This window comes from Oncorhynchus kisutch, linkage group LG22 (genome assembly GCF_002021735.2).
Source record: "Oncorhynchus kisutch isolate 150728-3 linkage group LG22, Okis_V2, whole genome shotgun sequence".
Lineage (NCBI taxonomy): Eukaryota > Metazoa > Chordata > Actinopteri > Salmoniformes > Salmonidae > Oncorhynchus > Oncorhynchus kisutch.
In genome coordinates, this window is record NC_034195.2 from 10,896,867 (window position 1) to 10,911,559 (window position 14,693).

Consider the following 14,693-nt stretch of genomic DNA (forward strand, 5'->3'; position numbering starts at 1 on the left):
GACATTAGAGAAGTGATGGAGGCCCAGATTTCACTAGAAGAGGTTGAGCGCTCTTAGGAGGATGGGAAAAGGGAAGGTGCCTGGGATGGATGGGCTGCCGGCTGAGTTTTATCTCAAGTTTTGGGGTATACTTGGACCAGTGGTCCTCGAAGTCTTGAAGGCCATCCTTGAGACGGGGTTCCCGGGGGGATCAATGGCTGTTGGTGTGCTGTCACTTTTATATAAGAAGGGGGAAGTAACAGACCTTGGCAACTGGCGGCCGTTGACCATGCTGTGTGTAGATTACAAGCTACATGCAAAGGTTTTTTCAGACCGGTTGCGCACAGCCCTTCCCTACGTCGTCCATGAGGATCAGACGTGTGGGGTAGAGGGGCGCTCTATTAGATGGAACCTACAGTTAATCAGGGACTCCATCGCTTGGGTTGAAGATAGAGGACTGCCTTTAATGTTAGCAGCGCTAGATCAGGCGAAAGCCTTTGATCGCGTGAATAGATCCTTTTTATTCAGAGTGTTAGGTCGATTAGGATTTGGGGAGAAGTTCATAGGATGGATTCGTACATTATATGTCGGAGCGGGGTGCCGAGTTAGTATAAATAGTCACTTGGGTGACGTTTTTGACCTCTCGTCTGGGGTCAGGCAGGGGTGCCCACTCTCGGCTCTCCTCTTTGTTCTGTACATGGAGCCTCTGGGGGCTGCCATTAGGGCAGACACAGGGCTGGAAGGCTTGTTGATCCCTGGAAGTGGTGGGCTGCGTGTTAAGATGATGCAGTACGCCGACGACACTTCCTTGCTGCTGTGCAAGGACTCAAGTTTTTCGGAAGATGGCGTGGTAGAACGGATGTGCCCGGGGGGTTATCTCTCTGTGAGGGGGCCCTGAGGATTCTCGGGGTCCATTTTGAGACCTCCGGCTCAGCGACGCTAAACTGGAACATGCGTGTCGCAGTGGTACAGAGGAAGCTAGCAATGTGGAAGGCTAGGTATTTGTCTTTTATGGGCAAAGTCCTGGTCCTAAAGGTGTATGTGTTGCCATCTCTTTTGTATTTGGCGTAAATCTACCCATTGCCGGCTTGTCTGAGGAGGCCTCTAGTGAGGCTTGTGTTTCAGTTCATGTGGAGTGGCAGGTGCGAGTGGGTCACCAGGGCACGCATGCTCTGTCCCATCGGGGAGGGAGGTAGGGGGGTACCACATTTCCCCCTCAAGCTGGACGCAATTTTTGTTTCTTTCTTGTTAACGGAGCTTGCTCATCCAGTGATACACCCGTCCGGTTACCTCCTGCGGGTGTTCTTCTCGTATCAGGCGAGAAGCGTAATGGTGTGGTCTAACACGGGTCCTCGGGCGGAACAGCTGCCGTGGCACTTTGGTCATGCGGCCAAGTGGCTGCGTGCGCACCCTGAGGTTGATGTTGCCCGAGTACGTTTAGATCAAAGGTTTGTTGGTTTGTTCGTGTTTTCCAACTTTATTAAATATGTATACAAGCCTTTCGCGTTACGTTTCTTGTTTTTGTATTGTTCGTGTTTTTCCGTCTTCATTCAAAATCAAATCAAATCAAATTTATTTATATAGCCCTTCGTACATCAGCTGATATCTCAAAGTGCTGTACAGAAACCCAGCCTAAAACCCCAAACAGCAAGCAATGCAGGTGGAGAAGCACGGTGGCTAGGAAAAACTCCCTAGAAAGGCCAATACCTAGGAAGAAACCTAGAGAGGAACCAGGCTATGTGGGGTGGCCAGTCCTCTTCTGGCTGTGCCGGGTGGAGATTATAACAGAACATGGTCAAGATGTTCAATGTTCATAAATGACCAGCATGGTCGAATAATAATAAGGCAGAACAGTTGAAACTAGAGCAGCAGCACAGTCAGGTGGAAGTTGAAACTGGAGCAGCAGTTAAACATGTATCAAAATTACCACGCTGCATTTTGGTCTGACTCTCCTTCGAAAGAAGAAAACCGTAACACTTAACCGTCATTTTTCTTGTCAAATAATATTTAAAGGGCGACATCTTTGTAATGCAAAAGATTTGTGTAAATTTGTTCAACAATGTGCGTTATAAGGAGGCGCTTATTTAACTAGAGTATAGTAAACTGAGCAATACATAAATAGTCGCCTCATTATAAACGCACATTGTCGAAGAAAAGTTTCTAATCATGCAGCCCGATTATTATGAGGTTCATGGTCATCTTTACACTTTGCACGATTATTTTAGCCTCGGCAGCCTGATCCCTGCATTCACCATTCTATGTAACTTACTTCAATGGTGAATGCAGTGATCCTGCTGGTTCCACCGGGATACAATTATTTTATGAACATTTCACCCGTAGTCAACAATAAAGACATTGCATCAACAATCTGCACCAAAAACCTTTTATTCTATAAAAGGAGTGGGGTAAATCTCAACTGTACAGGGGGAAACAGACTTAATGAAACACCATTTCTCACAGTATCAAAAAGCTCACCTTCTTCCTCACTGATCTTTACAGATTTGTTCTGTACAAATACAAAACAAATAATATTAATGACAATAACAATAACTGCATTGCACTGAGTAATATAGTACTGGCCCAAAAGTTAATGCATTCAATATAAAATACCTACAATTCTGGTTGTTAAAGTAACTGTCCAGTGACAATCTATTCTGTTAACTCAATAATGTTGTTGACCCATCCAATACTTGTATTTGTGGCCAAAGCATAATTTGGAGATTCTTTTCTTTAAAAAAAACCCAGCTCAAATGTGTATCTCAAACAGACCGTTTAAAAAATGCTTGCCATTTCCTCATAGAGGATGATGTCATCCTCCTGAAGGAGGATGAGCTGGCCAATCAGCGGTCTACTGGCACAAATATTTTTAATGACCGGTATACGCCCATACCATTCTGTTGTTGGGGTACACCTACACTATTGCAACGCAGAAAACCTGCGTTTTAACATAATGAATTAAAACAAACTGGAAGAAACAATTTCACTTGTTGTTATTAATTCTAGGTGATATGTCATAAAAATCTGCCAACACTAGACAGTTACTTTAAGAAAAGGAGTTTTGATTAATGATAAGAAGAGGCACACTCACACACATGCACACACACACACACACACACACAATCAATCCACGCTTACATTATGTGGTGCCATATTGTTGAAGTGAGGGGTGACTAGTGAAGTGGATAAATGGGCTTGTACAAATACAGTACAGTATAGAGTCTTAAGTCGTACGCTGCCATGGCTAAACCATAGATGGATCTATCTTTTGTTGGACAGAACATTTCTATATTGACGTACTGCATTGTATTGATCTATTCTGGTATTGTTTTCTTTGTGGTATATGGAGTAATACTTCACAATGGACAGTAAAGGGGAACTTGTATTGTACACATCAATGAGGTAAGGTGGGTTTGACCAATGATAACAGATGTTAGATCATATCAGATTTTCAACTCTGGGTTGACTAACACCTTTACCTCTCCATCCCCACCCATACTGTCTATGTCCCAACATTCCCTATATAGTGCACTACTTTTAACCAAAGCCCTAGGGGGCCTGGTCAAAAGAAGTGCATTAGATAGTAGGGTGCCATTTTGGACGGTTGTTCAGGTTGAGACGGTCCTTCATGGTTTTGTTGTTGCGTGTTGCAGGTCATTAGGACTGTAAGGTTAGGGCAGCATAATCACACCGACATGCTCACCAACCTCACAAAAACTAAATGTGCACGACACAAACGGGACCGATTTTTAGGACGTTAAAAAAAGAACACTTTTTTTTTATAACACATTTAAGTTGTAAATCCATCCAACAGAGTAGAAAATAAAATTAAAAAAAAAGATATTTTTCACATTGTTTAGTCAGTGTTAAAAATAGAACTCCACCTGTTACATGTATTATGCTTTTTGATTATATACAGTATGTACACTTCCTGCTCTTGAATTATTTCTCATAGTCCTTAATGTCTAATACCATCTAATAACAAGTTGCAATCAAATGCATGCCCTCTTCTGGAAATATGTGCTTAGTAACATTGTTAGGAGTTGAAGCAGAGAATGAGAGAATCTCATAGGAACATTGCATTGCTCTGTGTGGGGACCAATAAAATCCCTCTCTGCTTCAGGCATGCGCTCAACTCAACCCACAACAAGGCTGGGTTCCCAGTCAGAAAAGCACTATTATCTGCACTTTGTTTTTACATTGTCAACAGAAAAAAAGTAAAATGTTAAATTCAATCGTGTTTTATTTAGCTAGCGTTTGAAATGATGATGGCTGCTGCGACTGCTAGTGAGAGAGCCAAACACTTTGTTTACATGTTCTTTAGTATGCCCTCTGTACGCATGTACCATAGGAGCTGTACTTAGCCACTGACTTCAGAACAGCGCTTAAGAGGGAGGTTTGTGTATGTCCCAGTGTCAAGATGTACATTACCACTGACTCCAGAACAGTGCTTAGTAGCGAGTGCTGTATATGTTCAGGTAGCAACACATATTTAACCACTTACCCCAGTACAGCGCTAGGAGCGAGGTCTGTGGAGGTTGCATAATCAAGTGAACACAGAGAGCAGGAGCTAAAAACAACCACCTTAAGACATAGAGATCAGTCAGGCTCAGAGTAGGAGTACTGATCTAAGATCAGTTTAGCCTTTTAGATAATAATGAATGTGATAATATGGATCAGAACTCCTACTCTGAGACTCTTTGTGAATACAGGCCCTGATCTGGGTCGATATTGGGTAGAAATGCTGTGATGTGTCATCAGGGCAATGAGACGCCGTTTCCCGGGTAACCCTGAAGACCAAAACGAACGTGCGTTTCTAAAAACAGAGTTTCCCAGATTGACTTTGATTCATTAAGGCTCCGACGGGCTGCACCGAACACACACTTCTAAAATCCTCAGTTGTGATTATTTGTTACACACACAAACACAAGCTCCCCTAGTTTGTAATCTCAACCTTTTTCTTGTTATACTTTTACAGCCTCAAACACAATCTAAGGATATGAAATAGTCAAAAAAAGGGATGTTATCATGTTATGAGCCAATCATTAGCAAATAGAAAGAGAAGAAATTGAAAAAAACTTACAGAAGGCCTTTTTTTAAACAACACAAATACTGTTACTGAACAACAAGCTGTAAGTGAACATGATTTCATTTCTGATTGAAAATATTAATAAAACAGAATCTTCACAGTCTTGTAGCTCCCTGTTTTAGGAGATGGGGGGAGCGGAGAAATGGCGTGGAAGGGGGTTGAATAAGACGTTTCTACACCACCACACCCGAGGGGTCTGCTGACTCTGCTGAGGAAATGATATGTATGGAGGAGAGGACACGATGCATCATCAACTGTCTTTAAATAGCACACACTACACTAACACTCACACACAATCACACACACATACAGGCAGCTAGCCCATGCATGCAACGCAGGTTAGCAGAAGATGATAAAACACAGTAAACAGTTGCTAGACAGCTGAAATGTAATCTCTGAAGTGTTTTCCCCTCTCAAATAAACAAACATGCCTCCACCTCCTCTCTGTCCTCCTCCTCCTCCTCTTGCTCTGAGCTGAGTGTGTGATGTAGGTAACCCTGCATCATTTCAAAGTATGGCCTCCGCCTCTCTCTCTGTCCAGCCTGTCCATCTCTCTCTGCTGTATCCCAGGTTTGTCGATCTTCTGGATGGATAGGGTGCTGTTGAAGTAGATAGCCTCTGGCTGTGCACACTGAGTGGGGTGTGAGAGAGAAACGAGGAGGTAAACTGTGGGGTATGAGAGTTGTGGACTACCCCTTCAGGTGCTAAGCAACCAGAAAACAACAAACTCCTCTCATCCTTTTGGGATCTTCATTCTCCACCTATTTAATGTAAAGATCTCCACGATGACCCACAGTTCAAAATGGAGGACGAGGCGTAGCGTAGAGAAGATTAGGTCTAAACAATGGACCAGCAATGCGATCAAAAATGACAAAGTGAATTTTTGCAGTACAGAAAGCTTGCCATCAAAGTGGATAATAAACACAATCGAAGTGAATTTCAGCTAACTACTGTGCAAACACATAACTGTTTTACTGCCATTCTATTAATTTAAATGTATTTCAAATGATCTACAGCAACTTTATTACTTGATTTCCTGACCACCGGTGACATTTTCAATGCTAATCCTGTCGAATCAGCGCTGGTCCAATGAACAAGTTTATTTTCAAACGCTCCCGCATGGAACATGTATGTTGTCTTAACCTTGGTTCTTTTTAGAGAGAAGAGAGGAGAGGAGGGGGAACAGTAAAAGGAAGTGACACAGCAGAGAACCTCTAGGGGTCAGAGTTCAGGCCCTCCCATTTTAGTTCCATCTGAGTCCCGAGGGGGGCTGGGGAGGGAGGTGATGGGTTGGAGGGCGAAGGTAGTAGGGGGTTAAGGTTTAAAGGTCAGGGGTCATGGTTCACATCATGACGTGGCGTCTCCGGTGTAGGGCTAGGTGGTCAGACCGGGAGAAGGAGCGGTCACAGTCGGTGCAGCGGAAGGGCTTGATGCCTGTGTGTTTACGGAAGTGTCGCGTCAGCTCGTCTGACCGGGCGAACCTCCAGGTACAGCCCTCCCATGTACAGTGGTACGGCTTCTCTCCTACAGGGAAGAACATATGGAGATGATTAGTTGATTGGTTGATTGATTGTGAAAATATTGGATTAAAACCAGTTAAATCTAACTAAATGTAATATAAAACATAACCTAAGAAATCCCCAAAAGTAATTATTTATCCTGAGAGGGCCATAAACAATAACTAGTAATTATTTATCCTGAGAGGGCCATAAACAATAACTAATAATTATTTATCCTGAGAGGGCCATAAACAATAACTAGTAATGATTTATCATGAGGGCCATAAACAATAACTAGTAATTATTTATCCTGAGAGGGCCATGAACAATAACTAGTAATGATTTATCATGAGAGGGCCATAAACAATAACTAGTAATGATTTATCATGAGAGGGCCATAAACAGTAACTAGTAATGATTTATCATGAGAGGGCCATAAACAATAGCTAGTAATTATTTATCCTGAGAGGGCCATAAACAATAATTAGTAATGATTTATCTTGAGAGGGCCATAAACAATAACTAGTAATGATTTATTCTGAGAGGGCCATAAACAATAACTAGTAATGATTTATCTTGAGAGGGCCATAAACAATAACTAGTAATGATTTATCCTGAGAGGGCCATAAACAATAAAACTAGTAATGATTTATCCTGAGAGGGCCATAAACAATAACTATTAATGATTTATCCTGAGAGGGCCATAAACAATAACTAGTAATGATTTATCCTGAGAGGGCCATAAACAATAACTAGTAATGATTTATCCTGAGAGGGCCATAAACAATAACTAGTAATGATTTATCTTGAGAGGGCCATAAACAATAACTAGTAATGATTTATTCTGAGAGGGCCATAAACAATAACTAGTAATGATTTATCTTGAGAGGGCCATAAACAATAACTAGTAATGATTTATCCTGAGAGGGCCATAAACAATAACTAGTAATGATTTATCCTGAGAGGGCCATAAACAATAACTAGTAATGATTTATCCTGAGAGGGCCATAAACAATAACTAGTAATGATTTATCCTGAGAGGGCCATAAACAATAACTAGTAATGATTTATCCTGAGAGGGCCATAAACAATAACTAGTAATGATTTATCTTGAGAGGGCCATAAACAATAACTAGTAATGATTTATTCTGAGAGGGCCATAAACAATAACTAGTAATGATTTATCTTGAGAGGGCCATAAACAATAACTAGTAATGATTTATCCTGAGAGGGCCATAAACAATAACTAGTAATGATTTATCCTGAGAGGGCCATAAACAATAACTAGTAATTATTTATCCTGAGAGGGCCATAAACAATAACTAGTAATCCTGCATACTCCTAGAAAGGTTCAAATCATACCTTTCTGGTAAAAATAGTTATAAATTGATGAGGTGTAGTCACTTTTGATTATAAGATCTTATTTATTTTCTAAAGGTCTCTCCTGATCGAAATGTCTCATCGCTGTGAACGTCTCACAGAGCTCTAGCTTGGCTTCCTGAACTCGCTAGGAACTAGCCTTTCATCTCATATTAATATTGTCCATCTATGACAAACAGAAAGTGTTTTGTTTAAAATTATTTTAGATGAATGCCAATAAATCAATCTCTGAATGTGCTACCGTGATGAAACCACTCTCTCCTGCTGCGCTACGATGTAACGATTGCAGGCACGTGCTTTGTCTATGGCTGTGATGTAGGGTTCAGCGAGGAGTTGATGGACAGTCGGAAGAGCGAATGAAATGGTAAGAGGGACATCCCAGATTTCACATCCTACGTCATACAGACCCAGAAAAAAATACTGGTGTGTCCTTGGGAACAATGCAAGACATTTCGATCTACTGTATCCACAGATCGATTTATAAGAGAACATGTCATTCGGAGGCAGTACTTTAGGTAAAAAACAATAAGATATGAAGCTCTAGTATAGATCTACATCAAGTGTCTCTTCAATGGCTACAAAATGTGGGTCCTTGGGTCAGTCATTGGCTAAAGATTAGTATGTGGGTGGGACAGGGTCAGTGTGTGTTACCTGTGTGTATCCTGCGGTGGGCTTTGAGGTGTGAGCTCTTGGTGTACACCTTGTTACAGCCATCATAGTCACACATATGGACACGTCTCCTCTTCATATCTGGCGAATCAGGATCCACCTGCATGTCCATGTCTACGCCTGACCTGAGAGAGAGACAGAGAGAGAGGAAGGCAAAGGAGAGAGAGACAGAGAAAGAGACAATGGGAGAGAGAGAGAGAGAGAGGAGAGAGAGAGAGAGGAGAGAGAGGAGAGAGAGAGAGAGAGAGAGAGGAGAGAGAGAGAGAGAGAGGAGAGAGAGAGAGAGAGAGAAGGAAAGAGAGAGAAAGAGACAGAGAAAGAAACAATGAGAGAGAGAGAGGAGAGAGAGAGAGAGAGAGAGAGAGAGAGAGAGAGAGAGAGGAAAGAGAGAGAAAGAGACAGAGAAAGAAACAATGGGAGAGAGAGAGGAGAGAGAGAGAGAGAAGGAGAGAGAGAGAGAGAAGGAGAGAGAGAGAGAGAGAAGGAAAGAGACAGAGAAAGAAACAATGGGAGAGAGAGAGAGAGAGAGGAAGGCAAAGGAGAGAGAGAGAGAGAGAGGAAGGCAAAGGAGAGAGAGAGAGAAGGAAAGAGATAGAGAGAGAAACAATGGAAGAGAGAGAGAGAGAGAGAGAGAGAGAGAGAGAGGAAGGCAAAGGAGAGAGAGAGAGAGAGAGAGAGAGAGAGAGGAAGGCAAAGGAGAGAGAGAGAGAAGGAAAGAGATGGAGAGAGAAACAATGGAAGAGAGAGAGAGAGAGAGAGAGAGGAAGGCAAAGGAGAGAGAGAGAGAGAAGGAAAGAGATGGAGAGAGAAACAATGGAAGAGAGAGAGAGAGAGAGAGAGAGAGAGAAGGAAAGAGATGGAGAGAGAAACAATGGAAGAGAGAGAGGGAGGGGGGCTGTCATGATATGGGTAAGGCTGGAGTGACATGCATTGAGTCGTGTATTTAGTGAAATGACAGAATGTCAGAGGATCACCTGTATTAGCAGGATTACTAGAAAGAAGCGAGTTACCTGAATATGAACTGTTAGTGTTACCCGATCATATTTCATACATCTGACTAACACCTTTCCAGCCCCACCCATACTGTCTACGTCCCAAAGAACCCTGGAAGGAAATGACTAACACCTCTCCAGCCCCACCCATACTGTCTACGTCCCAAAGAACCCTGGAAGGAAATGACTAACACCTCTCCAGCCCCACCCATACTGTCTACGTCCCAAAGAACCCTGGAAGGAAATGACTAACACCTCTCCAGCCCCACCCATACTGTCTATGTCCCAAAGAACCCTGGAAGGAAATAACTAATACCTCTTCAGCCCCACCCATACTGTCTACGTCCCAAATAACCCTGGAAGGAAATGACTAACACCTTTACCTCTCCAGCCCCAACCATACTATCTATGTCCCAAATAACCCTGGAAGGAAATGACTAAAACCTCTCCAGCCCCACCCATACTGTCTATGTCCCAATTAACCCTGGAAGGAAATGACTAACACCTTTACCTCTCCAGCCCCACCCATACTGTCTATGTCCCAACTAACCCTGGAAGGAAATGACTAACACCTTTACCTCTCCAGCCCCACCCATACTGTCTATGTCCCAACTAACCCTGGAAGGAAATGACTAACACCTTTACCTCTCCAGCCCCACCCATACTGTCTATGTCCCAACTAACCCTGGAAGGAAATGACTAACACCTTTACCTCTCCAGCCCCACCCATACTGTCTATGTCCCAATTAACCCTGGAAGGAAATGACTAACACCTTTACCTCTCCAGCCCCACCCATACTGTCTATGTCCCAACTAACCCTGGAAGGAAATGACTAACACCTTTACCTCTCCAGCCCCACCCATACTGTCTATGTCCCAACTAACCCTGGAAGGAAATGACTAACAACGCTCCAGCCCCACCCATACTGTCTATGTCCCAACTAACCCTGGAAGGAAATGACTAACACCTTTACCTCTCCATCCCCACCCATACTGTCTATGTCCCAAATAACCCTGGAAGGAAATGACTAACACCTTTACCTCTCCAGCCCCACCCATACTGTCTATGTCCCAAATAACCCTGGAAGGAAATGACTAACACCTTTACCTCTCCAGCCCCAACCATACTGTTTATGTCCCAACTAACCCTGGAAGGAAATGACTAACACCTTTACCTCTCCAGCCCCACCCATACTGTCTATCTCCCAACTAACCCTGGAAGGAAATGACTAACACCTTTACCTCTCCAGCCCCACCCATACTGTCTATGTCCCAACTAACCCTGGAAGGAAATGACTAACACCTTTACCTCTCCAGCCCCACCCATACTGTCTATGTCCCAACTAACCCTGGAAGGAAATGACTAACACCTCTCCAGCCCCACCCATACTGTCTATGTCCCAAATAACCCTGGAAGGAAATGACTAACACCTTTACCTCTCCAGCCCCAACCATACTGTCTATGTCCCAACTAACCCTGTAAGGAAATGACTAACACCTTTACCTCTCCAGCCCCAACCATACTGTCTATGTCCCAACTAACCCTGGAAGGAAATGACTATGATGTAACACCTATAGCTTATAGTCGTAAAACCCTGAAATTACTTCTCTCTGGTTTGTTCAGAGTTTCCTATGGGGAAAATGAACGGGAAAAAATTGGGTTTTGGGATAAATGCCCAAAATATGGTTTGAGGTGAACACAAACTTAGGAGATCTTATATGTTTTGTTTTATGAGACAATATTGGGGCTCCTTGTGGCGCAGCGGTCTAAGGCACTGCATCGCAGACCCTGGTTCGATCCCGGGCTGTATCACAACCGGCTGTGATCCGGAGTCCCATAGAGCGGCCCAGTGCCATCCTGGTTAGGGTTTGGCTGTGTAGGCCATCATTGTAAATAAGAATTTGTTCTTAACTGACTTTCCCCTTTAAGTGGCTATGGAGTCTCAAAATGGACAAACACCACTATTGCTGCTTTTTTTCTCATTTTTCAAGTGAAGGTCTTTTAAGGGTGTATGCGAGCACACTTGTTCGGTTCGCCTAGCCGAGTTCAGCTAGGTGCCAGCCGAACTGAAGCATGCTGAGGCCTTAACAGAGCCTGACTCTTAATAATCACTGCAAATGAAGTCCATTTTTCATGTTCATCACATCTCATAGTGATGTCTGGTCCCTGGGTGAATTTACAGGCCACCAGAGAGGGCTAGACAGTAACTGTCAAAACCCCATACAGTTAGACAGCTTCCAGTTCAACGCTGATCTCTCACTCAATTCAATTCAATTCTCTTTATTGGCATGACGTAACAAAGTACATATTGCCAAAGCTTATTTTGGATATTTACAATATAAAAATAAATGAAAATGACAATCAAATTGTCAACTGGACAACAGTAACAACAATAACCAACCACTCTCTCTCTCTCTTCTCCCCAACTCTCCTCTCACTCTCTCTCTTCTCCCCAACTCTCACTCTCTCTTCTCCCCAACTCTCCTCTCACTCTCTCTCTCTCTTCTCCCCAACTCTCCTCTCTCTCTTCTCCCCAACTCTCCTCTCTCTCTCTTCTCCCCAACTCTCCTCTCACTCTCTCTCTCTCTCGCTCTCTTCTCCCCAACTCTCCTCTCACTCACTCTCTCTCTTCTCCTCAACTCTCCTCTCACTCACTCCTCAACTCTCCTCTCACTCACGCTCTCTCTTCTCCCCAACTCTCCTCCCACTCTCTTCTCCTCAACTCTCCTCTCACTCTCTCTTCTCCCCAACTCTCCTCACTCTCGCTCTCTCTTCTCCCCAACTGTCCTCTCACTCTCTTTTCTCCCCAACTCTCCTCTCACTCTCTCCTCCCCAACTCTCCTCTCACTCTCTCTCTCTCTTCTCCCCAACTCTCTTCTCACACTCTTCTCCCCAACTCTCCTCACTCTCTCTTTCTCTTCTCTTCAACTCTACTCTCACGCTCTTTTCTCCCCAACTCTCCTCTCACTCTCTCCTCCCCAACTCTCCTCTCACTCTCTTCTCCCCAACTCTTGCTCTCTCCCCCTCCCACTCTCCTTTTTTGTCTGTCCATCTCCCCTCCTTTACTTCCTCTCCCTCCCAACCTCCCTGTTCCTCGCTGCCATTCACTTTCTCCACCCTGCCAACTAGTTAACACCCTTTCCTCCTCTGCCTCTTCCTTTCTCTTGTTTTCACTGCCCAGCCATTGGCTCAAACACACTAAACCAGCACCAATAGAGCTAATATAATTCCTTCTTCATCCTATCCTGCCTGTTTAACACACTAACTCAACCCTCTCCTCTCCTTTTCTCTCTCCAAACCATTTATAAGGAGGTGTGATGGCAAACTGCATTACGTAATCTTGTTTACACCTGGTTCTGGGACAACCCTGCCCAGCAACACACACACACACACACACGCACAGCTAAGTGAACTCTCCAAGCACTACATTTCAGTTTAGAAAGAGTGACCTCTGTCTTCCCTGTTGCTGCCTCACTGCACGCACGAACATGCACGCACACCACACACACACACAGTTAAGTGAACTCTCCAAGCACTACATTTCAGTTAAATAGAGTGAGCTCTGTCTCATACAAAGTCACGCCTTTGGGGGTGTGGCGGCTGCTGCTCCCTCCTACCAAAACAATTACACATTTATACATTTTGTCTCCCCTGTTGCTGCCTCACTGCACATAGTGTGACACACACACACACACACACACACACACACACACACACACACACACACACACACACACACACACACACACACACACACACACACACACACACACACACACTCCTCTCCTCCAGTGTTCAGGGGTTACATAAGTGTCCAGAGCAGATCAGTGCTGCAGTAATGTAATTAGCGCCAGAGAGTGGAGAGGAGGGAGGAGGGACGGGCCCAGGTCACCACAGCCAAACCCCAAATGAAGAAGCAAATTCACCCTATATCATTATTCTCTAATAATACACTCAACCTTCCACAATCTTCCTGTAAAACTACTCATATATCAGGACTGCAAACTACCCTAAATATGTACCCCACAAAAGTCTGTTGAAATTGTGATAGCAATAAGTGTTTTATCGTATCTTGATAAAACAAACAATGGATCAATCAGCCACCATTATCTGACAATCACCCTGTGGAGGATGAGCCCTACAGAACCACCACCCTGTGTACTGGAGGACGAGCCCAACAGAACCACCACCCTGTGTACTGGAGGACGAGCCCAACAGAACCACCACCCTGTGTACTGGAGGATGAGCCCAACAAAACCACCACCCTGTGTACTGGAGGATGAAACCAACAGAACCACCACCCTGTGTGCTGGAGGATGAGCCCTACAAAACCACCACCCTGTGGAGTATGAGCCCTACAGAACCACCACCCTGTGTACTGGAGGATGAGCTCAACAGAACCACTACCCTGTGGATGATGAGCCCACAGAACCACCACCCTGTGGAGGATGAGCCCTACAGAACCACCACTCTGTGTACTGGAGGATGAGCCCTACAGAACCACTACCCTGTGTCCAGGCCCTGTGTACTGGAGGACGAGCCCAACAGAACCACCCCCCTGTGTACTGGAGGATGAGCCCAACAGAACCACCATCCTGTGTACTGGAGGACGAGCCCTACAGAACCACTACCCTGTGTCCAGGCCCTGTGTACTGGAGGACGATCCCTAAAGAACCACCACCCTGTGTACTAGATGATGAGCCCTACAGAACCACCACCCTGTGTACTGGAGGACGAACCCTACATAACCACTACCCTGTGGAGGATGAGCCCACAGAACCACCACCCTGTGGAGGATGAGCCCTACAGAACCACCACCCTGTGGAGGATGAGCCCTACAGAACCACCACTCTGTGTACTGGAGGATGAGCCCTACAGAACTACCACGCTGTGTCCAGGCCCTGTGTACTGGAGGTCGATCCCTACAGAACCACCACCCTGTGTACTAGATGATGAGCCCTACAGAACCACCACCCTGTGTACTGGAGGACGAACCCTATATAACCACTACCCTGTGGAGGATGAGACCACAGAACCACCACCCTGTGGAGGATGAGCCCACAGAACCACCACCCTGTGGAGGATGA

General features: G+C 44.6%; 1 protein-coding gene across 5 annotated transcripts in view; it reads right to left on the minus strand.

The window, feature by feature from the left end:
• Positions 1–2,348: 2,348 nt before the first annotated feature.
• klf8 (Kruppel like factor 8) overlaps positions 2,349–14,693 on the minus strand; it is a 113,846-nt gene continuing 101,501 nt past the window's right edge. For all 5 annotated transcript variants that reach the window (XM_020455719.2, XM_020455718.2, XM_020455720.2 and 2 more), the window contains exons 6-7: positions 8,596–8,738; positions 2,349–6,589 (exon numbers count right to left, since the gene is read on the minus strand). In XM_020455719.2, the coding sequence (XP_020311308.1) occupies positions 6,408–6,589; positions 8,596–8,738 (325 nt within the window). In that variant the 3' untranslated portion in view covers positions 2,349–6,407. The remainder of the gene's footprint in view (positions 6,590–8,595; positions 8,739–14,693) is intronic.